The sequence below is a fragment of the Odontesthes bonariensis genome, chromosome 7, assembly GCF_027942865.1.
Source record: "Odontesthes bonariensis isolate fOdoBon6 chromosome 7, fOdoBon6.hap1, whole genome shotgun sequence".
In the NCBI taxonomy this organism is placed as follows: domain Eukaryota; kingdom Metazoa; phylum Chordata; class Actinopteri; order Atheriniformes; family Atherinopsidae; genus Odontesthes; species Odontesthes bonariensis.
This window is the reverse complement of record NC_134512.1, coordinates 33,291,349-33,318,409: the sequence shown is the minus strand read 5'-3', so window position 1 is coordinate 33,318,409 and position 27,061 is coordinate 33,291,349. Positions and strand designations below refer to the sequence as shown.

Here is a 27,061-nt window from a genome sequence, read left to right as displayed (position 1 = left end):
GTGACAACAGGCACACGTGTATGAACACAAGGAGCCCATTACACAAGCTCAACTATCAGTCTTTTAAAGATTGGTATCATAAAAAAATGACCTCTCAGTCTGTAGACAGTGTTTTTTTTGTGGCTGCACAGCTTTAACATACACTATATTGCCAAAAGTATTCACTCGACCATCCAAATAATTCGATTCAGGCGTTCCAACCACTTCCATGGCCACAGGTGTAGAAATTCAAGCATCTAAGCATGCAGACTGCTTCTACAAACATCTGTGAAAGAATGGGTCGCTCTCAGTGAATTCCAGTGTGGTACCGTGATAGGATAACACCTGTGCAACAAGTCCAGTTGTGAATTTTCTTTGCAACTAAATATTCCAGTCAGCTGTCAGTGGTATTATAACAAAGTGGAGGCGATCAAGAGACCTCCAAACTTCATGTGGCCTTCAGATTAGCTCAACACATTAGCTCTGGTACCAAAGAGAATTGTACTTGTTCTCTTTGAGAAAAGCTTGTGTGTTTTATGGAATTTGCAGGAAATAAAGAATTTCTTCAAAGGCCACCTCTACAACACTATGATTGTGGCACATCAATCAAGCAAAACGCATACAAAAATGTTTGGATTGTGAGAGGACACACACACTCAGTTTCATCCTGTCGGAGACCTCAGCACCCTTTTTATGATAAAACAAAAACCTGTAATAAACTGACACAAACATCAGCAGGCAGTTTTCCAGAAATTATCACGACAGCTTTCAATTGTTTCAAATAAGAAATTACTTTCAAAGCAAGTAATATTTGTTTGGGAAGATTATGAAACTTGATGGACGGATTCCATTCAGTATCCAAACAAGATTTAAATTATTATGGTTGATTTGATTTGAACTTTGCGCTAAACAGCAAAAGACAACATGGAGAGATGCAAAGAAGCAGGTGGTACGTAGGAAAATAAGCGATACGGGTGAACAAGCAGAAACTGTTCATCTGTTTTGGAAAAGTGTTTTCAGGGACGTATCGGTGAGGTCTTCCCTCACTCAACCATCATCCACAGTGAAGTTTGGACAGGGGGACAACAGTGTATGTGCATATCAGAGCCTGAATGAGCAGGCGTCTATAGAGTGGTCTCCAATGTTCCCATCTCTCTGTTTAAGATCCAATACTTCGTATGTGTGTGTGTGTGTGTGTGTTTTACCTGCTTTGGGTCCATGCTGGCTGTCATCCAGCACCAGGTTGTTCATACATTTAAGCTCCCAGTCTTGGACCTCAGTGTTCCACAAGGCTGGAACCAACACATTGTACTGGGCCCTGCAGATGGACGAGTAGTGGGAAGGAAACACTTCATACAATGGTAGGACAATAATTTGTTTTTGAAAAATGTATATTGTGCACGCAAGGCAAGATCATTCAAATGAGATATTACAGAAAGTAAAGAAACGCCGTTTTATGATCGAATTGCAACCTCAGTGAATTTAAAAAAAAAAAAAAAAAAAAAACAGAAACTAAAATTTTATTTGGATTGATCTTGGGCCGGACAGTATGTTGCTTCAGCAAGGCAAAGGCAAATCAACAAACCTGCTACTTTTTTTACAGCATGGACAGAAAAAAAACTTGCACAGCTCTCATTTCCCGTGACTGATCTCCAGGAAAAACACATCTGAACTAACTAAATTTATTAAGACTTAAGGGTTTATAGGTCATGCACACTGATAATTTAGTGAGCGAACTGCAGGCTCTGCCCATTCTGAGCAGAATGAGCCTAAAAGCAAAGCAGACAAGGAAAAAGGACGATGCTATCAGCCACAGACTGTGGGGAGGTTGGGCCTACACTCTCCCTTTTTGTAGCTCTTCTTTTATACACCAAACTGACATGAAGAGCCAGCAGTGACGAGCGGCCCCCTCCTGGCTCTCGTCTGAATAAACAAAATAGCACTTAAACACACCACAAAGACAACTCCCAACTGCCAGCCTGCACAGAAAATCTGCACCGGCACAAGAAGACGTAGCTGGCCGGTGGAGAAGGGGTAATGTGGAAATCTTAGAATACAGGAAACGGGAAGACCGTGTCATTTAAAACACTTTAACAAAGCAGCATGTGCACTCTGTTTTTTTTTTTGGTAATGTCAAACAGAGCGAGGTTCTTTTAGGTCATGATAATCAGTTTGTCTTAAGGCACGTTGTTAAAGAAAAAAAAGATGGCAAATGAGAAGAGTGTGTTTGGGGTCACAGAATCAGTGAATCGGAGAAGGAACCAGAGTCCGACAGCGACGACAGGGAAGGCGTAAGGAATATACAGAAGACAGATGTTCAGAAATGCTCCAGACGCGACGGCCGACTGTCTTCTGTTCGGCACCTTCAACCATGTTTTGAGCACTGCTCTCCCCATTTCCACAGAGAGGGCATCACTCTTAAAGGATAAGACCGGTTTTTTGACATTGGGCCCTTGATTTCACATTATAACATGATGTTCTACTCACCCCTGCTTGTTGTTGAACATTTGGAGCTGTTCCGAAGATATTCGCGAGGCGTCTGGCTGCTCTCTTGAGATATTCGGCCATGAAACGGTTTCCTATGGGCAAGCTTATACAGGCACAAACTATGCTGTTTATAATTTATTAATTACTCTACACCAGCACTGATAACGTGGAGGTGCGTCGCTTACTAAAAAAAATCCGGGTTACTAATTTTGAATTTTAGCCGAATGAATAAAGAGGCAGCAGGTCTGTGGGCTGTCTGTGGCAGTAGCACGACGAGGAGTCAGTAACACCCACTTTACGACAAAAAAAAAAAAATCAAAATTACAATAACCTGGATTTTTTTAAGTAAGCGACGCACCTCCACGTTATCAGTGCTAGTGTACAGTAATTAATAAATTATAAACAGCATAGTTTGTGCCTGTATAAGCTTGCCCATAGGAAACCGTTTCATGGCCGAATATCTCAAGAGAGCAGCCAGACGCCTCGCGAATATCTTCGGAACAGCTCCAAATGTTCAACAACAAGCAGGGGTGAGTAGAACATCATGTTATAATGTGAAATCAAGGGCCCAATGTAAAAAAACCGGTCTTATCCTTTAAGGAGGGGGGCAGTAATAATGCCCTCTCTGTCAGAAGCCCGGAGCACATTCTTCTCAGGAGTGGGGTGTATTCAAACTGACAGGCACTAAATTTAAAGGCAAAACTAATCATTTTATGCGCAGATGAACTCAGAAAAAGAAGAAAAAAATAAATCACAATAATAGATAAGAAATTATTAAGAAACTTTATCTAATCATCTTCTGAAAATTCCTATATTTTTCTGTTTTGCAACACATTTAGCAAAATAACAAGAAAATTAAATAAATAAATCAAATATAGCATTTCCAGTATGGTGCGCCCTATATTGATCACAGGGCCGGACCTTCCAGGAAAGCAACAGAGAAAGTGAGTGTTTGGTTGGTTGGTTGGGAGGGGAGACGTCTGAATTATGCGCAGTAAAAGGTTTTGTCTGGGTTTGCTGTCAGTTCCTTAACAAAGCCAGCCAGCATCTCAGACACAGTGACGTGCTGTTGATGTACGACATTATATGCTTGAAAAACTCTTTCCTGGGATCTGATTTCATGAGGACACATGATGCAAAATCTGCAACAGATTCTGAAATCCAGACACCACCAACTTAAAAAAGGTTTACTCAATAACCCCTGATATAAGTTCATTTGAATGTTTGAATGATGGGTGGTGGGGTGAGAGCCTTCAATGAAGTCCGTCTTCTCACTGAGAAGTAAACAAATGATGTGTCACACCCTTAGTGTCACTGAGACAATAAGGATGGATGAATGAATCAATTAATGGACTCATAGAGGAAGAAAGGGGACATAGAAAAGAAATGAGAACCCTGGACTCTGAGTTGGATTAAGCAGGTATAAAAAAAAATAGATTGATGGATGGATATTACAGTGATGTACCGTGAGATATAGAGAGAACTCCTGGGAACAACAGCAATAAAACACGATGAAAAGTAGACTTTAAAATGAGGAGGTAAATCAGTCAGAGAAAGGTTGTAAAGTGTAACTAAAGTTAAGTATAACATTAAATGTGACGTCAAAGTCGATTCTCAGAATTGGGATCAATTCACCAATAAACTAGATGAGAAGAACTAGTTGGTTTGTGGACTTTATTGTATATTTGATTCAGTTAAATGTGGTGTGCATCAAACCCAGTGCACTAACATCATTGTCACAGAGGCATACAACTACTGCGTTCCAGACAGATTGGGTTTTATGACATTAGGAACTATAGATGATGACAAATAAACAAGAGAAATGGCTATTTTATTGCATCTCTAAAGGAAAACAAACACAAAACAGATGGGGCTAAATCATGCTGCTCATATGAACAAAATCAGGATCATTGGGATTAAGTACAACTGTCTGACTCATTTGCAGTAAAAACGTTACATTTTCTACATATAAACAAAGCCAATAATCCTACTGTGATACACATGTTTCATATACTTGATCAACAAAATCCAAAATTGATATTATAAAGAGTTTAAACTGCAGAAATAAGCATTAATATCTGAATAGCACTCATATCTGCCAATACTTTAAGTTTGGCTAAACAGACACTAAAAAGAAAGACAAAAAAAAACACAAACTTGCACTATAGGATTAGACTAAAAGTAGGGGAAACGGCACAGCATTACAAGCTCGTGACATGTTTTGTTGGGTGTCATTGTTAAGCCCAACACCGAGGTGACAGCTGATTGACAGCCCAGTAGACAGCCACAAGAGATGGATGAGCCTCTTCACCAATCATTAATCAAAATGGCCTGTGTGAATGCATGACATCACACATTTGTACCATTCATAGAAAGAAGAAGAGCAAAGCTCCTTAAAGAGAATTAAGAGGCTGAAGATAGCCTCGCTCCCCTCTATCATTTTCCTCCCTCTTGCTTTCTGACAACCCCCAGCAACAATCAATGAACCAGCTCACTTTGGTCGCTTCTCTCGCCAACCCTCCATTCATTCGTTTTTCCCCTCTTTCCACACTCACTCACTTTCTCTCTTTCTTCAGCAGGATCTTCCCAGTGTAAGGAGATCCTGCCCGGAGACACAGTCGCCCCACTTAGCGCCGACTTCTGACCAAGCTTTCGTAACGATGCCAAGCAGGCAACAAGGACTTCTCAATGTGATGCGATGGCAGGCTGCCCACTGAACAAAACAGGTCTGTCACTGCTGCTCTTCCGTGAACAAACAGAGGGTTCATACATGGATCAAAATGTTTCTCTTTGAGCACAAAACAAAGCTGTCAATGTTATTTAGTACTAATAATCAAAAGCTACAAAATGGTGTGATTGAAGTTTTAATAAATGACAGAATCGGTTGTTAAGGCGTTCCTCACAATAATTCTACATAATGCGTTCTTTATCGTGCCCTTTCATTGGTGTGTATCCAGCAATACGTTTCTCTCTGGCCCATGCTGGGGAGCTTTATCACCGTCTGTGACACAGCAATGTTTATGGAAACTATATGGTCTTCATTTGCTTTCCACATCTTTCTCCAAGGTAAACAACCGTAGGTCCAAACTGTTGGATCTTTTAAACTCTAAACCCACACAAGGTTGAAAATGTAGTAGCTGAAGAGAATATGTCAACCAGAACAAATCCTGATTCTTAATAATCACTGCGCACTAATCCATCCTTTAGGTTGTATGTACAGACCCAGTGACCCGGCCAAGTTGCCATAACTACTGCTCTGCATCAACAAAACATGTCTGTTGGCATGCGACATTTATATTCAGCATGGTAAGACAAAGACAGAATGCTGAAATTGAAATCAGCATCGGCTGCCGTTAGAAGAACTCATTTAGCATCAACATGTTGAGCAGACAGGGAGGCAGACCACAAATAAAGCCTCAAAGACTTGAGTAGCAGAACCTTGGTAATATATAGCTTGAATGTTAGCTTAAAAACTCCAAAATTAGCTTCACTTTTGGTTGGGTGAGCTTTGAATTCCATGGCTCTATAAGACAAAACTGTACTGCCTACAAAAAAGATAAAAATGCTAAGCCTGGAGTATAAAAACTCAAATTTGTCTGAATGTATTAGTGAACATTAGAGTGCATGACACAGCTGCACTCTAACCTGAACATTCAGTGGAAAAGTCCCCCCTTTGAAAAAGTAAATAAATCAGAAAACTGTACTTTCGTAAAAAACTAAATCAATCACATTACAGATTTAGTCATCGGATGTCCAACTTGTTGTGACCCGTTTGAACTTGAATGTTGTTTCTATGCCTGACTCACAAGGCTAAAAAAGGGCTGGGTTTTTATCATTTGTTTAACTTAAATCCACTATTCTAAACTGGGAAGATGTTTTCCAGTTTTTTGCACATTTTGTGAACACAACGAACTGTTACAAAAAGTCATAACACACTGTTCTTCATCAAGTCACACTTTTTTGTGTGTGTATGCATTTCTGTACATTGTGGGACAAGTTACACACCGTGTTTGATGACTGATGTCATGAAATGCCTTCTGAACAGTGTTTCTAACCACCAAAACAACAATATTAATGCATACAAAGACAACATACAGACGTTCATAAGGCTCTATAACGTCAAATCTTACTTACACTTCCACAGGTACTCTTAGCAGCAGGGGTAATACTGCTCCTTCGTCGTTCAGGTCCATCAGTCGGGGCTCCAGGAGCTGAATGATGGTCAGAGCCGTACGGACCACAGCTGGCAGGCCTGAGAAGAAGAGGCAAACATTTAAAAAAAATTATACATGACAGATGAAGGTCGATCAACGTTTTTTTTTTTTTTTTAATAAAAACAGACCTTGTGACATCATGATTTCCTTTCTTACTCAGAGTTACATGAAAAATCATCACTACTTTCATATCTGCACTCCAGATGTACGGATACAGCCGGAGGTCAGTCAGCTTAGTGAAAGGAAGCTTTTGCTGGACAGCCAGAAAACACTTAAGGGCCTGTGTTTAACACAGCACTTTTCTCTGGCGCTCCTAACACTTCAGCTAATCATAAACCAGCCTCACCCCTTTGCTATGTATCACTTATTTGTCAGTCCATGATCTGTTTACGATTGTTTTTTCCATCGTGACCATCAAACAGAGGATACTTGCACTAATATTGTCAATGGATGAGCTTGCCACAACTTGAATTGACAGCCGTAGTGCGGGGGCTAGTTGTTGTATGTCATAACAACCTGTCACTTTACATCTCTGACATCTGTCTGACACAGCAATGTGTCCATCACAGCTTTGTGAAAGAAGTACTGCTAAAAAGAAGCCCGTTTCTAGGTCTGGTCTAAATAAAACAAGGGAAAATTTAAAGTAAGATTCCTTTCAAAGTGTTTGCGGTGCCAAAACACAACGTTCATGGAGATAATAAGCCCCACAGAGCATCTTTATGTGACAAATTGTTGGCGATTTTCATTTTAACAACCAGTTTTAGCTTCATTGTCATCACAATAAGATTATAATCAGCAACATTTAATGTCTAACCGATTTGCTCCATCAAAAAGGCTTTTTAAGAGCAACTTGCAACCATGTTGCAAGTGACTTAAAGCATGGAAATGAGTTTTCAAAAAAAGAAACGCATCTAAAAATGCACTATATTAACATTTAGAGCTGTTTTACTGTTTGAACACACTTGAAAATAAGAGAGAAAACAAAACAAAAGAGCTATGGATCAACACAGGTGGCCAAATCAGCCCACAAACAAATTCCAGGAGATGGAACCCGAAATGAAGTACAGAACAACCAGGGCAGACACAGTAAACAGTTACAAGATAAGATTGTATTAAAACCAGATAAAATGACCCCATCATCTGAATGAGTCATAAATCAATACACAACATACATGCAGTGTTGTTTAGGTTTCATCCTCCGACTTCACTCTGTACATTTGTGAATGTGTAAGTGTACAAACCATGCAGAATGATGAGATCCCAGACAGCCAGAACAGAGTCCCAGCAGGGCAGGGAAGTGAAGAGAGTGAGGAACCATGGCATCACAAAGTGGACTGATAAGACTCCCACCGACTCCTGCAGGGAAGTTGACAGGAGAGGAAGGGCTGATTTGGCAGGGCCAAAAATGTGTTCAAAATTTCTTTCACTGGCTTCCTCAGCCAAATAAGCTGAAGTATCCATCCACACATAATATGCATTTCTGTCAAATCTTCCGCTGTAAACTTGAGGGCCGTCTTTGTGGTTTCTCTAAAAGATGTGTTTTTTGTACCAGTCTGTCAGCTAATGGTAGAACCTCCAGAAAAACGTGGGCATAAATCCTTGATCTTGCGGGCTAAAATCCTGGATTTTGCGATTGAATATGCGGGTTTTTTAATGATTTTATGCCGTGAAATTGCGAGAAGTTGCGGAAACTTGCAAATTATGCAAAAAGTTGTGAATTATGCAAAGTTACAAAATATGCTGCTACTGAATGAAAAAGAGTCATTTTAAAGATCTATGTTAAACAAGCATACTGGAACCCAGTTACTTCACAGAAGGTTTTTTTTTATTTTAACAAAAGCAGTTTCACAATACATACACACACACACACACACACACACACACACACACACTTCTCGGTCTCATTCGGTTTCATTTATTCTTTATTTGGCCAATTTCAAGCTTGTACGCTACTCACCTCGTTTCTGGTAGCCCTCGCAAGGGTTTTGGAGGTTGATGCCTCGGTGAACGTCAGCTGTCTGGCTTTGGCTTTCCTTTCCGCAGCTGCAGAAAGCATTTACAAATGTTTCGCGCTGGTAAAGTGGCACGTCACCGACGATTTTCTTTTATGCTCCAACACAGTTGCACGGGGTGCAGAATAGTTTCCCCCCGCTTTCGTGCAAGACATCGGGGTACTGGTTTGCCCGGTCTTTGGCAGTAATGTGCGTCGGTAGGTGAGATAGATTAGCTTTTTTCATTTTGTCTCTCGTTAATTTTCGACATTTTTTTCTTTCCCCAACTTTATGCAGAAAAGTGCCGAGATTGTGAAATCAAGCGAGTCCTGCATATTTCGCATATTTTGCGTGGAAAATGTGATTATTGCGGTGAATATACGGCTTTTTTGAAAAATATTGACCCCCACATAAATCAGCGGTATTTTGCAATAAAATCAGCGATCGCAAAATTGCGTTTTTCTGGAGGGCCTATAATAGGTAACAATCAGCTTCTTAGTATCTAGGGGGAAAAAAAACAACAACCTTGGCCTGGAAAAATGTTCAATGCCTGTCACACTGAACATGTCTTACAAATAAAATCAGGTTACCAATTGGTCTACAAGACAGTGGCATTAAAAAGGTGTAAAGCCAAAGTACAACTGTGTGTGTACAGCATGCCTATGAACAGCTCCATTAAAAATGAAATGCTGATCTTTGATGTCTTATAGGTGAAAGGAAGGAGAGGGGGGTCTATTGTGTTTAATACAAGCCCTATAATGCATGTGTGTGCAGATTTTGTGAGATATAATGAGCAAGATATTATGTAGCAAAAACAAAGAGTTTTTTTCCATTATCAAGAGCAGCCTTGATTACACCAAAGCTTATAAGGACTATAATATTTAATAATTTAGCCCATGAGTCTGGTTAATAATGGGCGACTCACCAAGTGCTTGGAGAGCTGAGGCTTCCGGTGCTTCAGGAACTGCTCAAACACCTTCACCTGATGTTGAACTCTAATTAGAAGCAGACAAGACACCACAGTTAAGTTTCTCAGCTGGGACACCGGAGAGAAAATAAATCATCTAAAAAGGACACACCACAACAAAAGGTTTATGAATACAGAGGCATTATCTTGAAGGGCTTGAATATAAACCAAATCCTGATGACAATGCAAAAAACAAGCTATGATAGTATCTGTCGTTTCATTTATTCAACTGTAATGATGCCGTGTGGTAACATGTCACAGTAACATTTCAATCTCTAAAATAATTTTTCTTTAATGCTTCTAGTTTCTTCAGGAAAAAAAAAAGCTTTTAGAGAACAGTTTTAAGTTTTCCAGAGAACCTTGAGGTTTCATAAGGTTTTATTGGGTCACTCTTGCCACTTTAGCAGCTGTAGAAGTTCAAAAGATGCCAAAAAAAAAGCTGCCGTATCCAGTTGGTTGTAGTCTTACGTTGGTTGGTTCACAGTAAAGTAAAGGATACATAACTTAAGCTGAGTTACCTGTAGTCCTACGGCTCCATCATGTTCTTTACTCATTATCACTCCTGATGACACTGGAAGAATCTCAATGCTGATAGGCTGTCACAACAAATGGTCGCATATTTGGGAGCTCAAGTCCTTTCATGGACTATTTGTAATCATGCCACCCACACAGGTCACTTGGTCTTAACACACCAATCTATTAATATATATAACCAATAAGCCTAAATAACTTGCAGGTTTTTTTATATCTTTCACAAAATCCTCTGTATTTTACTTAATACAGTATAGTATATTACAACTATCTTTTTACCGATTTACCTACATTTGGCACAAATCTGTAAAGTTGCTAATCTGAATCTACATTCTGTCCATTTAAGCCCATTCTTACTTTGTCAGACTGAGGTCAAAGAGTTCAGCTAGATATTTGGATTTATCCAACAAGGCTGTCAGAGCCCAGAAGGCCTCCTCCTCTCCCAACTGCATCAGCAGCACAGCAGCTATGTAGGACATCCCTGTGAAACAAACACACACTATTTTAAAGGGATAATGCACAAAGTACAACACAGCTTGAATAAGATATAATGTACCAAGTGTGTATGTGCCTTGGATTTACAGTAAAATATAGTAAATACGTGAGCTATGTAACAATTAACATGTTCCATCGATCCACTTTGCAGTGTGGAGAGGTGTAATTTCAACACATTGGGAAATGTTATGTGGTGGTTCAATATGACAGTAATGTGAAAAAAATCAAATGCAAAACAACTGTTTGGCACTAAATTCTGTATCAAATCCAGTTTGGCTTACTCCAGATTGATTTCCTGTATAATAAGACAAATCAAATGTGCAAAATGGGAAATGCTTTCTGTTCATCGAGCTCGTTTTTTTTCATCATGATCTCATGGTTGATCATTTAAATTTCCAGTGAAAAAAAAAAAATAGGTAAAACAGAATCCAAGATGTGACTCAAAACTAGAGTTAATCAAGTTAAATCAAAAGTCCAACGATATATTCTTTTTTTCTGCTAAGTGCAGAGGAACAACTCACCAGCTACTTACGCTGATGGTCTTCTATTGCCATCAGCTGGTCACAAACGGCATTGCAGTTATCTCCTTTAAAGCTATGGTAGGTAATCCTAGAGAGCTAGCAAGAGAGCTAGCAAGATTCGAAAGTGTCCCCTCCTCTAAGCTCCACCCCCCCCTCCCCATTCCGTCAGTGCTTCATCCAAAGCCGGTAGAACCGCATGCGCACACGGAGCAGGGAGCCGACAGAGGGGGGCGTAGGCAGAAAGCAGAGGCATCTGATTGGTTTTTGTAGGCGCTCCAATCCGAGATCAGCGGGACGCTGATCTCGGATTGGTCAGCTTGGTCAGCTTTTTCTAAATACATCTTGTATAGATTTCTCTCAGGACAGACGGACCATTTCACCCAGTATTACAAAATGTGTTTCTGAACAGGATTACCAACCATGCCTTTAAATAAGTGAAAAGGGCTGAACACATTTTAAGAACTCCCTGATCAGTGAGGGAGCGTCATGTCATTAATTAGTAAAATAACCTGTTAATCACCACTTAAATATGATTTACTGTGAAATATTAAGCAACCCAGTCACTAATACATTTTATAACACTTTTATTGTCCAAAATAGTGAGGTCTTCTTTTAGTGTATGACCTCTCATCATCATAAGAACACCATTCCTAAACTGAAGCATGGTGGTGGCAGCATAATGCCCCCAATCGCCAGGGACTGGGAAACTGGTACAGGGAAAAACCTTTTTAGTCTTCCAGAGATTAGAGTCAACACATTTTGTGTCCGAGTGTAATAATAAACATTTAGCATTTTCAAGGTTGTCGACATGCTGTGTAAATTGTGTTACAGCGTCTCCTTCCCTTGTTACCTGACACACCAAACTGATCCTTGATCATGCACGGGAGTGCCCAGATAACTCCTGACTGTAAACTGGTTTCTAAAAACAAATTGACATGTGCAGAGCTAAATATTCAACAGTTCATTACCTTGGCTGTAGCCAACCTGTGGGTTGTATTTTGCATAGGCGATGAGGACCCTGAAGAGTTTAGCCTGACCCTCGATGGCTTCCGGACTCTCTCCCATAAGAGACCGGTGGGTTGGGAAGGAACGCTCTGTGGAAGTGGCCAAATGAAAGTGCTCTTTACTTTGTTCAGCCATTTCTATCTCAGTTAAGTCATAAACTAAACCTTAACCCCAGAAACTGTGCAATAGTTACAGAAAATACAATTAGATACGATTACAGAAAAGTTGTGTCACGCGTCTAATTCCAAAGGTCGACTTTTAACCCCTTTAAATTTGGTTGTTAGAATTGATTCAACATGATCTGCAGAACCATAATAAGAACCTTGGACTATGAAAGTAAAACGTTTTTCTCAAGAGAACAGAGACACAATGTTTACAATCCATTTACTAAGCTTCTAATCTCATTTCCATGTTTGAACTCACGCAGGTCCAGGGCGATCTGTCTGAACAGAGTGATGTCATCTACAGAGTAACAGGGCTCAGAGCAGTTTGAGGGTTGCTGTTGGTTTAAGCCCAGATCGTTCTGGGTTTCACTCAGTGTGGTAATGGCAGACAAAATGCCATACTCACTGACACCCAAGTCCACAAGGGGCCCACGTACTTCAGACAAGCATGTCTGGGGGGAGAGAGAGAATAATAATGAATAAAATCCTTTGCAGCACAGAAAGCACAGTTATAGTTCTGCTATGAATGAATGACAGACATGGTTGGTAACTAAACCATCAACAAGATTAGTTCAATTATAATAAAATCATGGTTATGCATTGTGAGGACAAAATAAACCTTTCTAAAGCACAGAGCCACAGTGGAGCAGCTGTGGGTAAAGCATACGTTACTTAAAACATTAAACACAGTTAAAGTGGTGACATCTGCTGGATAGTCTCAGAATTGCGTTTTGTGTTCACTGTTATGTGCATGCAAATCAAAATTCAGACCCATTATCCTCTTTTCAGATAGAGACACAAGCTCCTGAGTTCTTGATGAAATGCCTGTGATATGCTTTGGTAAGAACACCTCAGAAACAGTACAACAGCTCACTGCACCTTGGATTTGAAGTGACCCAAAATCTCATTAGTCATGTACTGAGATGACAACATCCAACCACAGAATGCAACAGCCAATCAGCAACTCACACAGTAATTTCTATGTCACTGCTGCTTATAGGGGCTACTTTTCACCAAAGTTAACCGAGTTTATCTCAGCTCTCAACATACGTATTTTTGTTTTTTATGCATTTGTGCTTTCGTCCAGATAAAATGCAGCTTTAAGCAGATTTTCACTTGTTGCAACTGTATTTATATTTATGTATAGACTGGAAAACTTTGGCTTTTTACTTAAAATGTCACATTGAGCGCTGTCATCCTCTTCGTTTACATGGCAATGTTGGACCTACCCTGATAGTAGCCTTGCTAAGAAGACTTTTGATATGCATGCATACAAACGAACAGTTATGCACCTACTACACTGAGAAACTGAGGTGTAAGAACACATTATGAAATACACTGCTACATAAAACAACACTCCAAAGATAGAGACACAGACGCAAACACTGCCAGTATTAGACCAGACCCAGTAAGACCTCGAGCTACTGGGACAACTCTGAGATAAAGGTGGCTTTTGCTGAAAAATGAGAGAATATTTGTAGGACATCGCTGATGCATGTGACTGAGCTTCTGCAAATGTACACTGACGGGTAGGACACGGTTATAGGAAAACCAGTCAATACTGTCAAACTGTACAACTTGGCTTCAACTGAAAGCTTTTTGTCAGCTGAGCAGCGGGAACATGATCTTTTCTGCAAACAGAGAGGGGAAAAACCCGTTTTTTAAGAAATGCAGATGTTCATGTGTACACATGATGGTGCATTCAAAGACAAAAGGGATATAAATCGTTATGTCATTATTAGAGACTTGATTAGTTTAAAACTGAACTTATGAGTCCATACATGTAGAAGGTTACTGGTAAGGTGTAATCCTCATTATTTTTTTTACCTGGTAGTTGAAATCACTGGTTTCTCTAAGACCGTCGATGTTGAGGAGACACTTCCAGACTCTACCTCGCAGGCTTGGAGGAATGCCCATCCTGATAAACCGCTCGATCTGAAAAGCATGACGTAGAAGAGCATGTTCAAGTAGTTACAGCACGTTAGAAATGACAAACAACCCTTTTGGCAGATTGTACAGGTCTCACCTGACTCCTGCAGATAAAACTGGCTCCATTCCAGTAGCTTAGCAGCTCACACAGCTCCTTCACCCTCACTGAGCTCAGCTGGGGGTAACTGACAGAGACAACACATCATAGTGAGCTTGGACTGATTCATCAGTTTTAGGGATTAGATAATTTGCTGTAAAAGCCTATACGGGGGTCTGAGCACAATACAAACCAGAATGATTATCAGTGATCTCACCCATGCTGATGTGAGAGGTTTTATATGCTGATGTCATTTAATCTCGTTTCTAGGAAGTATGCATATATTTCTTTTTATTTACACGAGTGACCCATTAAATGACCAAAGTACAGTATAATGGTATAAACAGTATAAACATGGAGAAGCAGCATTTAGCTGTTATGCTGCAAACAAATGGAACAAACTGCCGGTGGAGATTAAACTTTCACCAAATGTAGACATTTTTAAATCCAGGTTAAAGACATTTCTGTTCTCATGCATCTATGCATGAAATATTTTTTAACTTATCTAGACTGTTGCTTGTTTTTAAATTAATTTAAATTATTTTATTTGTTTCTCTTTATATTCTTTTATGTATTTTTAATGCTTCTTACACTCCCTGCTGCAATGCTTTTATTTTACGTAAAGCACTTTGAATTGTTTGTACATGAAATGTGCTATATAAATAAATTTGATTTGATTTATAATGTGGAAGGGACTGAGTTCAAAAGCTCCAGCCAGCTTACAATTAAACCTCCTAGAACAACTTGCCCTCCGATATGGATTTATCTTATTTGTTTGTCAATAGACAGATAGACAATACTAACTTATATGAAGCTATTCTAATTAATTCATAAAAAATAATTTAAGCCTTTACGGTGACCATTTAAATTTAATGTAATTTAGTCTCAAACCCAAAAACAGCAGTTTTAAAGGTTAGCATGTTATCCGTTATCACAAAAGCAATTCCTGAAATTAATTAACAACCAAATGAGCAGAATAAAAGTTTCCCAAATCAACTTAAAAACTTCTACCACATGCCTTTTGTCATGACAATAATGAGCTGCTTCGTTAGCTGTATGCTACTGCACAGAAGCTACCTTAACGGTAATTACGGTATTAACCTGCCCCGCACCTGTAGTCGTGACATCGGTGATGAAGTTTTTGGTCCTTTTTTTTAGTGAGAGCAAAGCCGAATTCATCAAAACCCACATTCTCACTGCGCCTTCGAAGTGTTGAACTTCTCCTGTTGGCGTTGCCGCTGCTTCTCCTCCTCATGGTTAAAACAAAGCCACTTAGTTTGCAGACTACTTTTTGTACTTGGAAAATCTGAATGGTTAAACGTTTGTTCGGTTTGTTGCCACCGCCAGTCTCAACGGCTGCCTTGGAACCGCCTCCTTTCCTACGTCACCGTCAACTGAAAATGGGCGGGATGGAAACTGAGGATTTAAAAACGTAAAATACGTAATTACGTCAGAACGTTTGGAGGTTTTAATTTAAGTCATATCAAGTAATTAGCAATAGACAATACGGAGGTCTTGCAAAAATTCAACAGAAGTAAAAATACAGATATAGAAAAAGGAAGCATTGCTACTTAAAAAGGATAAAATATTCATAAAATTGCTTATATAGTAATCTGTATTTGTAAATGGGACCTAAGGTTGATATATCAGGCCATGAGCATTATTCAAAATGGTTGAGGTGGAGCTTATTTTATCATAGGGCTCCCAAACCTGGACTTGGGGAAAAGTGACTGCACGTTCTGATATTAACATCCAAAATATTTTTTTTTAATGCATCTTTCAACTTTGCCTGATATAGTATTATAGAGACTATGTGAGAAGTTTAAAGGGAAAATTAACTGTTTGGAGCAAAAAATATCTAACAGCATAAATGTAGGTGTGTGGGAAATATGATCTTATCTGTGGATGTTTCATTAATTCCAAAAAATGCGATTTCACAAAAGATGCTAAAAAGTTATCTTTATTGTATTGACAGCAACTACAGTGCTTACAAAATACATATAAGGCCTTCAGTTGACATTCACAATAACAAAGACATCCTCCATTGCCAGCAAAGGATCACTTTAGTGAGCAATAATAGATCTTCTCGTTGTTGCACCATATTGTTTAATGTTTAAGTGATAATAATGGCTTTGACCCAGGATACAGGATGGAAAATATGTATATCAGCATCACTCTACAGTATTTCAGTCATTCCTGCGTGTCTCCACTTTGTATATTGTCTGGTAGCCATCGTCCCAGGCATACAGCTGCTTTTCTCCGGGGTGGTAGTGGATGCTGCTGTGACTGGTGTAGCGCTTTGGGAAGAACATCACAGGACTCTCATTGCTGCCCATGAAGGGCAGAGAAAAGGAAAAAAAAAGTTTCAACATTGTAAATGGCTTCAGTTGAGAGAGACATTGCTTTTAAATTCGTCAAACTACAGTTTCACTGCGATGATATGTGTTCATGTCGAGAGCTCACGCATGCTTGCACTGTGAGTGTGTGCACCAACCTGTGGATGGTGTCGTGGATGTCATAGAGACACTGAATGGTGGAGCGTCCCCCATAGCGTGTGTTGTAGACCACATAAAGGGTACCACACATCAGGAAGGCTCCTTCAGCATCACGGCTTCTACATTGTGTATCCCAGGTGTATTCCACTGCCAACGATCCTGATCACGACAACAAACAAACAATAAATACTATCTACCTTTTACATTTCTTAAGAGATGCATTTGACAAAAAAATCCATGGTGATTTTTATTTATCAATTAACATGATTCTAAACTAAGTAAATTGATCGTTGACATCAAACAAATATTCGGTATGAAATTTATCACCATGTCCTCCTTCTCTTTGGTACAGCTTTCAAAGGCACCAAAAGGATCTTGGGGAACTTTATGTTTTACCAAAAAAACATCTTAACAGCAGGAGGTGGTCATCTCTACCTTTATCCAGTTTGGTAATGACCAGGTTTCCTCCGTACTCTGGGTCGGCATGGACAACCCAGAGGCCGAGTTCGTCAACAGCCAGGTCCAGGTAGGTGTCAGGATTTAAACTGTAGACGGGAAGACGACCTGCTCCTGGCAGAAGGGTGCTGTCTGCCACCGTGCCGTTCTGAAGGTCTACCTTTATGGGACCGGACAAAAAAATACAAGTTCTGCTTGGAGGCCATCCATCCATTTTATATACCCAATGAATCCGTTGGTCAGGTCACAGGGGGGCTGGAGCCTATCCCAGCTGTCATTGCAGCCTCTTGCTAAATGCTAAGTTCAGGATGGAAACATGCGTTTTATGATAAGGCAGATTTGACCATGTTTGCAATCTGAGTTTGTTGTTTATCAGCAGATTTCCCCTGATGCTGTTGCTTCACAGAAAGATATCTGAGTTCATTGCTATGAATTCAATAGCTTATGATTAATTAAAGAAAATCCCAACAATCCTTTTTATTCTGCTCTGTTTCTTGGATGTGCTTTTCTGAGTGCCTGTGGTTAATTACATTTGCTTCAAAACACCCAAAGAGTGTTTAAAATATATTGTTTTAGTGGAACAAAATTGTTTCTCTTGGCATGGTGGTCTCATTGACCTCAGCTCACACAGAGAGACGCAAAGGAAACAGGACAGAGCCCACTCCCTGATGACTAAGCTTCCTGGAAGTGATCAGACTCCAGCCAAAGGCTGCACTGTAATTCAACACAACACTCTTATGAAATCAGTCTCAGATTGGTAAACTGTGTACAGTTGGGGACTGTTTCTTGTAATTTCTGCCTTGCAACATAATTTCCACTGAACAAACAAACAGTTTTATTCCAGCCTTTTTGTCCTTTCCACAAACACAATGCAAATCACATGAGAAATGCCACGATAGCACACGCATGGCATATCAGGTTGTGATTGCCTCACTAGTCGCAAACCTTCAGTATTTGGTTGGGTGTATCTGCTTTGTGGTAATACAGGAATCCATTGAAAACCACGTGACCTGTCCCCTGCCAGTTGAAAGGCAGCTGCACCATCTTTGCTGGAGGCATAGACGTCTTCTCGGTGAAGCTTTCCAGAGACACATACTCCTGCAGAGTGTTGTTACGAACTCCACTGAGCAGGTAGACCTGAAAGATGAAAAAATGATTCAAATCCTTCCAAGAATCTGACAGACAATATGGGCTCTGTTAAAAGCAGAGTGCAGCTGTTGCTGTGTTATGGCTCTCAACGCACCTGCTTACAGACTTCTAAACTTTCACATTTAGAGTAATTTTCCATCAGTGTTTGTATGATTAGAACACTGGAAAAAATGTCCCTCCAAAAGTAAGAAAAAAACAACACATACAAGATGTTTTTGCTTGAAATAAGCAAAAAAATCTGCCAATGGAACTAGTGAAAATCGGCTTGTCAAGATTCCTTGAAATAAGATGTGATATTTGGGACTTGAGATAAAAGTGATCTTGAAATTAGCTTAAAAACCTCTTCAAATGAAAGAAAAAGTTTGTTTCATGTGAAATATGACTCAAAACAAGATGTTTTCAAGACTTTTTCACTTTTTCACTCAACAAGATATTCAAGATGTATTATATTAAAACAAGTCCCTATATCTTGCTGAAATGGTACTTGTTAGGCAGTTGTGTCTTATATCGTGTGTAATGAGATACTCAATGAGACAAATATACATGGTAAGATTTACATTTTTTCCAGTGAAGAAGTACAAAGGCAAATTGTGAAATGCTGAGAAACGTTATTGTCTTTTAGAATATATGTGCTTGTTTTGAATTAGTTGTCAATACTTTGTAAGAAAGTTTGGATGGAAAGTTTGGAGTTGTGTGATTGGGAAAAAGAAATTAAACTGAAAGGTGTTGGTCCTTGTAAAAATGTGAAAAAATAATCACCGAGCGTTCACCACTCTTTAAAAGAATATGGGGCTAAATAAGTGTTTCTTACTGTAAAATTGCAGTAAAAGTTATTAATTCATTTCTACAATCAAGAGAACCTCACAAGGGACAATGCTGAAATCATGTAAGGTCATGGTCTGTCCTCAAGGTTAATAAAGTGAGAGACAAACAGCGCACGTGATCATGTTATGAGTGCACAGTTCCACAGCCAGCGTCCACACTGATATGATGCCCATACTGTGGGTCACCTGCAGATCTGTTAAGATTCAAGATTCAAGATTCAAGAGGGTTTATTGTCATTCCAGCCATATACACAGTATACAGTGCAATGAAATAACGTTTCTCGAGAAGTTTTTCAGTGCAACAAACAGCAACAATAAAGAACAGCTGGGACAACAGAGGTGATCAGTTCAGTCTCTGAGCGTTGAGGAGTCGTATGGCCTGGGGGAAGAAGCTGTTTTGTAGTCTGGTGGTGACAGACCGTATGCTGCGGTACCTTCTGCCAGATGGGAGGGGTGAGAAAAGTCTATGTGAGGGGTGGGTGGGGTCTTTAAGAATCCTGGTTGACTTGCGGATGCAGCGTGTGGTGTAGATGTCTGAGACGGAGGGCAGAGTGGCTCCAATGATCTTTTCAGCCGTCCTCACCACACGCTGAAGGTTTTTTGCGGTCCAGTTGGGTGCAGTTACCGAATCAGGTGGTGATGCAGCTACCCAGGAGGCTCTCTATGGTACCGTTAATGCTGAGCGACATGTACAACATGTGCTGCCATTTTCAATGAAGGACTCACTCATTTCAGCACGACAGCTCCACACCACATGATGCATGCATCATAACAGCGAGTCCGTGTGCATTCTGGGTCCCTGAGCTGCTTTGACGATGTTGCTCAGAGTGAAGTGGAGACTATCATCAAGACAATGAAGCCTTCATCCTGCGCCCTGGATCCCTTCCCCTCGTCACTCATAAAATCCAATCACGCTGCAATAAGCCCATTAATCACACAAATAATTAACAAGTCACTGAAATCTGGTCATGTTCCATTGCCTCTTAAAACTGCTATCATCAAACCTCTTCTGAAAAAATCCAACTTGGATCCAGACATTCTTTCCAATTACCGCCCAATTTCCCACCTCCCATTTCTGTCAAAATTGCTGGAGAAAGCTGTTGCTGCTCAGCTGCAGCTCCACCTACAACAGCACTCTCTGTACGAGAAATTTCAGTCTGGTTTCCGTCCAGCTCACAGTACTGAGACCGCATTGCTGAGAGTTACCAACGATGTCCTCATGGCAGCTGACACTGGCTCTACTTCTCTCCTTGTCCTCCTTGACCTCACTGCAGCCTTTGACACTGTGGACCATAATATCCTCCTCCACCGTCTTCATGAGGAGGTCGGTCTCTGTGACACGGTTCTGGACTGGTTTAAATCCTTCCTCTCCAATAGGCTGGAATGTGTTAGTCTTGGCAACGCCAAGTCCCAGACTGTCTGTGTCTCCTGTGGTGTCCCACAAGGGTCAGTTCTAGGGTCCCTGCTATTTTCCCTTTACATGCTGCCTTTAGGTCAAATCATTAATCGGCACAACATCTCCTTCCATTGTTATACTGACGACATACAACTTTACATTAGAACTGGAGCATCATCATCACCATCTTCACTCACTGCCCTCACTACCTGCCTGGAGGAGATAAGGATGTGGATGAATCAGACCTTTCTTCAGTTAAACTGCTCCAAAACTGAGGCCATATTGATTGGCACCCCTCACCAGGTTCAAACTTCAACTCTGATGACTATTTCTTTTTCTGGACAAGACATCTCCCTCTCCACCCCTGTTACAAATCTTGGAGTAAAAATGGACTCTCAACTTACATTTGAAAATCACATTAAGCATCTGTTTAAAACCTGCTTCTTTCATCTTCGTAATATCTCCAAAATTCGTCCATCTCTCTCTTTCTCTGATGCCGAGACTCTCGTCCATGCCTTTGTTTCCTCCAGGCTCGATTACTGCAATTCTCTGTTTGTTGGAATCCACAGAAAACATCTTCAGAAGCTTCAATACATTCAGAACGGTACAGCCAGGGTTCTATTGAGAGCTCATAAATCTGACCATATTACACCTATTCTCCATGATCTGCACTGGCTTCCTGTCACTTACAGAATTCAGTACAAAATTGCTCTCATCACCCATCAATGCTTAAACGGAACCTCACCAGATTATCCGAAGGACATTCTCATTCCACATTCATCCACCAGATCTCTACGATCACAAGACTGCAACCTCCTCCACCTTCCTCGATCCAGATTAAGGACCATGGGAGATCGGGCATTCTCTGTGGCAGCCCCCCGTCTCTGGAACTCTCTCCCAGTCTATCTGAGAGCTCTGCAACCACTGGGCGACTTCAAAAGAGGCTTAAAGACTTTTCTTTTTAAGCAAGCCTATTCTGCCGCCACATGATTTTTATGATGTTGATTTTATCCCTGATTTTAGTTGTACTTTGTAGCACTTTGAGATTTTTGCTAATGAAAAGTGCGTTACAAATTTGATTTATTATTATTATTATTATTACTTCACCGTCAATACTTCTTGTTGCCAAACTGGCCTGCGTGCAGTTCAGATAAGTCATTCTGAAGAGGCTTTTTTCACAACTTCCTCATTTGGTCTCCTCAGTTCCTAAAGTCTCAGTATCAACATTCATTATGTGTTCAATTAAATGTAATTTCAGAGTTTGAGTTAATTGCAAACCCTTGCATTTGGTTAAATTAAAGTGAATACTGATTTATGTAGACAATTTGGGTTACAATCATTATGCACCCAAGTACTTACATCTCAGTATATCTAACTTAATTTAACTAAATTTTTGTTGCTCTTTCGGGGACAGCAGAACAAGCTTAAAACAAATTACTGATCCTTCACATAAATTATAAGAAAAAAAGTATAAAGCAACATTAGCAGTCTTCAGTTTCTACACCCTGAGAAAAATTGGGTAAAACTTCTTTTGCATCTAGTTTTTTTTCCTCTTCAGTGAAATTAGGTGCTTAGTAAACTCCTACCAGAGACCAGGTTTTATGGGAGGGCTGACACTGATCTGCAGCAGTAAAATTGTGCTACAAGGATGTGTGTTTTGGCCAACTTTAGAAAATTGGATGTTCTCACACAGCCCAAACCAAACAAACTGATTTGGATTGTTACTGATTGGACTGATCCGTCAGATGCCACACACTGAGTGTGAGACAGAGAAAAGTCTGCTCTCATAAATCTAAACAGCCGTCACCGTGAATACTCAGACGTTACAGACCTTCGCTGAACCTCCAGAGGGGTCCTTGAACCAGGAGCCATGTGTGTCTCCTGCCTTCTTCACAATCTTGAGAGACTTGATTTGACTCAGAGTTGTGCTGCAGTCTGGAGATGTTTGAGAAAGTACTTTTTTTAAAACTTTTCTCTCAGGGTGGGGTTATTTATTTCTTCCCTTTTAATCAGCTTTGGCCCCCGCACACGCTTCCTACCATTCTCCACGTTGATGGTGGCCTTCTTTTTTAGCTGCTCCAGCTCTGCAGCTATGATCTGTTGTTCCAGCAGTGCCTCCTCCATCTCAATGTCAGACTGAGTTGGAATCTTATTTTCCAAATATTCCAGCTCTCTCTCCACCCGGTCAACGCGCGCTGACACACTGTCCATCTGGCTCTTCACCTCTGATCTACAGAGAAGAAACAAAACTTATACAATCATTATTTACGCACAAAGAATTTGAATTATTTAATTAATTTGTTAGTGTCACGTTACTTTGGACAATGGTTTAACAGAGGTGATTTAAACAGGCCTACCTCAGAACAGTGAGCGTGGACAGACAGCCCCTGATCTCAGAGGAGAGGTCATAAGTTTTCTGGGTGAAGCTCAATGTGTTTTGCTCACACTGATTCAGACGCTCCTGATTTCAATAACACAGAGAAAAGGTGCTACGAATATGAAATTACATCAAGAAATTGGAATAAAACATTCTTCTTCTTACAAAGTTAATTTAAAAGTCATGAAACAGAATCAAATCAGTTTTATAACTCTGGTTGAATGGGTTGTTTGTTCATGCAAGCACAACAACCCATCAGTGCGTTCAAAGAAAAGACGCCCTCCAGTGGCCATGAAAGCAACTGCATGTGAAGCGTGAAAATGCCATCCATCTGCAGACCATGACAGTGGTGCAGAATGGTCACTTATAACCGGAACAAATCCAACAAAGACATGACAACGTTTCTTAACATGTTGTTGTGTCACCAAGCCAATCCGCAAAACGATCAAATCAAAATCAAATCAAGTTTATTTGTATAGCACATTTCATGCATAGACACATGAGAACAGAAATGTTTTTAACCTGGATTTAGAAATGTCTCCATTTGGTGAAAGTTTAATCTCCACTGGCAGTTTGTTCCACTTGTTTGCAGCATAACAGCTAAATGCTGCTTCTCCATGTTTAGTCTGGACTCTGGACTGGACCAGCCGACCTGAGTCCTTGGATCTCAGAGCTCTGCTGGACTTATATTCTCTGAACAGATCACAGATGTAAACCATCAGCAGGCTTTTAAAATCTATTCTGTGACTGACTGGAAGCCAGAGTAAAGATTTTAAAGCTGCTGTGATGTGTTCAGATCTCTTAGTCCGGGTTAAAACTCTAGCAGCAGCGTTCTGGATGAGCTGCAGATGTTTAATGCTCTTTTTGGGAAGTCCAGTTACGATGGTGTAAAAAGAACATTCATGGCCTTAACCATGATTTTCTTCTAACCCTAACCAAGAAATGTTATGGGCTAAACCAAACCAAGGAGTGACAGAAGAGTTTTAGGGACGTATTGGCATGTCATTGACGAAACATTACGAACAAAAAACTAAACTGCCGTGTCTGGGTGTAAAACTCTTTTTTATATGATCTGACTGAAGCAGATAAGAAAAGCAAGCGGGTGGACCGAAGAACCTGAGGACACAATCTGCCCCCACAGGCTTGCAAATGTTTAGTCACATTAGAAGCAGCAACAACTCACCTCCATCTGAGACAGCCTTCTCTCTAGGTACTGGATTATGAAGGCATCCTGGGATGAGCCCTGGCTCTGGACTGAACCCGCAGTCAGACACAGAGATAAGAGAAAGAGAAGAATCCCTCTGCCTGATGTTACTTCCATCAAAACTTCAACTTTTCAACAACTGGAGCCGCAACTATGTCTTAAATGTTTATATTCCAGTGGCACTCCGACTAAGTCTTCTTTGAATAGCTGTGCTCAGTCACACTTTAAAAAACTCCTGCAGTGTGGAAGGCAGTTCTTCAGTCCTTATATGGATGAGTTCCTTCTCCTCCTGTTGTTTTCTGTGAAGGTTTTAATCCTGTTAGAGGTTTAGCTCTTGAACTTTCCGTCTTACTTCTCTAAACAGTCATTACTCAAGTTGGTTTTTGATCCAAGTTATCCTCACCCACGATCCCTCCCAGTTTTTCTCTCTGACAAGTCTTTATGTCCGTCTTTCCCTTCTCTTCTCTGGGCTTCGTGCATTTGTGGTAAGAGAGAGAAAGCTAATAGAGGAGGGTAAAAAAGAGAGATAGGGAGAGCTAGAAATAACCCAAGAGAGTTATACCCTATTGGTCCGTCCAGCATTTTTTTTTGCCATTGTAATCCTCTCCAGATGGCTCATGGACACGTCCTCAGTTCTCCAGCTGAACAGAACATGGTCCACAATAGATGTTGGCTGCCACATGATCAGTGCCACCCTGTGTGAATTTACCTTAAAAAACTACAAAGCTCAGCCTGTGCACAGTAACCTAAGTATTTTGTTATTTTGCAAACTAGAAGGGTTGTTTTCTGTGGGCAGAATAGGTTTAAATATGGCTTGATATAAATGTTATGAATAAAGCAGTATTTAAATGAAACCTTTTTTTCTAACTCTAGACCGGGATGCTCATTGCGTGGCGTAAACCAACTTTTTCACTGTCCATATGATGGTGTTGATTTTTGTATCTTGCAATAAGGGTTCCTCTAAAGCATTAGAAACAGTTGCATTACTTATAGTTAGATAACAACTTAGAACCTGTAGATTGTAAATCCAAATAAATGAAAAATGTTGGCAGCCTTATCACTCAACCTTGTTTTCCAGATGAGGTTCTCTCTGATTTCAGTCCAAACGTTGTCACTAACTTTGTGGAACACTCCTGGTTTGGCTGCTGCTTTTGGACAACTTTTACCTCCATCTGGTGCTTTTTACTGCCACCTGGCATGGCTTCCTGGCTTCTTTGTGATGACAGACAACATCTGGCTGCCTTCTCTGGTGCACGGCAGCTGGCAGATATGAAAAACACAGCTCTGCTAAGAGGGCATATATGAACAAGACAAGGATGATACAAAATAAAATGCTAACACACTCACAAAGCAGCATACCTCTTCTTATCATCCTCTTTGAAATAGCTCAAACATCATATCCCTCACTTTGGTCTGATGTACTACACATTTCTACCATGAGATGGCGTCAAATCACCACCGAATTACAACAACATCAAAGTAAAATCTGACAAATAAGAGCTGCTCTTATCTCAACAACCATGTTTCCACCCAAAACTTTACCTGCTGTTGGTCATTATAGCCAGCGGGTAAATCTTGATTAAAAAAAAAGAACTCCTGATAGTCAGAAGATGCCCTCCACCGTGTTTACAAATCCCAGGTTTATTTCTTCAAACTTATAACTATGTTTCCATCATAATATATTGCAAAAGTGTTTCCAATTTCAAGATAATCAGCAAAATAAAAATGCAGATATATGCATGTTGCTATAGACTACTGTTATTAGATTTAAAAGAAATGTTTGATTTAGTTGGCGCCAAATATTTAATTGACTGAATTTTGTAACATGATGGGAAGTCAAGTGACAGAACACATAACTGACACTGAGACCATATACTCCAGTGCTCTGTGAGGAATGAATTAATTCATAAGGATGATGATTTTTTTTATTTCATCATTCATTTACTGAACTTTGGCTGAACTTGTTGTCATTGCACTCTTGATAACATATTTAACTTTTTTCATGTGTCTCAAGAGTAAAAATGAATGTTTTTTTCAAATTTCCTGTTTCCATTTCGCTGTTCTAATGTGCAAACTGAAGTTGTGCATAACAGCTTTATCAAAACACAGCTTGGGAATAATTTTGTAAGCAGTTCACTGGAAGGGATTTTCCTTTCCCTTTTTTTTTTTTTTTACTGTAGCTGTGTTTCCAACCGTTAAGCAAACTTGTGGCAAAAGTTGGAGGACAGAAAAGGGCACAGCAGGGAGGTTCCTGTGACAGGGTTTGGAGCATATAGCACTGGGGGAATACACCACACTCACTTACTGTCTTAGTAAGTCAAGAGAGCCACATGATGCAGTTTGACATGAAATTAAATGAAAAAAAAAAAACTTTATTTATGCCAAAGGTAAAGTAAATACAAATCCCAATTCATTCGAAATGCACTCCAAACCTGCAGAGGGCGACCACACACAAAAGAAGGTGGTGGAACCCAAACTTTCAGTATGTGCTCTTAAAGGGAAGTTCGTTTTTTAAACCTGGACCTTATTTCTGACATAAAAAGCGTTCATCTACTCACCGATAACAGTTTGGTGAAAGTCGGCGTCCTTCAGAAGATATTTAGATCACTGGAGATCCGCTGTAGGTACCAGATCGGCTCGGCTGCCAGATCGGCTCGGGTTCCGTCGTCGTCTGATTACGTCACGCAATATGGCTGTCCGCTTGAATGGGAGTACATTGTGATTGGCTGTAGTAGCCATAGTAACCGTAACTAGGCGCTGTGCGTCAGAGAGTTTATTTT

General features: G+C 40.2%; 2 protein-coding genes across 2 annotated transcripts in view; both read right to left on the bottom strand.

Moving 5' to 3' along the window:
* LOC142384396 (uncharacterized) overlaps positions 1 to 15,733 on the bottom strand; it is a 56,175-nt gene extending 40,442 nt beyond the window's left edge. The window contains exons 1-10 of the mRNA XM_075470606.1: positions 15,493 to 15,733; positions 14,381 to 14,468; positions 14,182 to 14,289; positions 12,614 to 12,806; positions 12,154 to 12,279; positions 10,527 to 10,650; positions 9,597 to 9,666; positions 7,922 to 8,036; positions 6,601 to 6,718; positions 1,185 to 1,297 (exon numbers count right to left, since the gene is read on the bottom strand). Of these exons, the coding sequence (XP_075326721.1) occupies positions 1,185 to 1,297; positions 6,601 to 6,718; positions 7,922 to 8,036; positions 9,597 to 9,666; positions 10,527 to 10,650; positions 12,154 to 12,279; positions 12,614 to 12,806; positions 14,182 to 14,289; positions 14,381 to 14,468; positions 15,493 to 15,635 (1,198 nt within the window). The 5' untranslated portion in view covers positions 15,636 to 15,733. The remainder of the gene's footprint in view (positions 1 to 1,184; positions 1,298 to 6,600; positions 6,719 to 7,921; positions 8,037 to 9,596; positions 9,667 to 10,526; positions 10,651 to 12,153; positions 12,280 to 12,613; positions 12,807 to 14,181; positions 14,290 to 14,380; positions 14,469 to 15,492) is intronic.
* Positions 15,734 to 16,324: 591 nt separating this feature from the next.
* olfml1 (olfactomedin-like 1) lies at positions 16,325 to 24,782 on the bottom strand. Its single transcript, XM_075470607.1, has 8 exons — positions 24,261 to 24,782; positions 23,058 to 23,161; positions 22,740 to 22,930; positions 22,532 to 22,635; positions 18,277 to 18,468; positions 17,311 to 17,491; positions 16,875 to 17,034; positions 16,325 to 16,708 (listed from the first exon to the last, which is right to left on the bottom strand). Exons 1-8 carry the CDS (start codon positions 24,396 to 24,398, stop codon positions 16,567 to 16,569), a joined length of 1,212 nt encoding a protein of 403 aa, XP_075326722.1. The 5' UTR covers positions 24,399 to 24,782; the 3' UTR covers positions 16,325 to 16,566.
* Between the last annotated feature and the right edge of the window lie 2,279 nt (positions 24,783 to 27,061).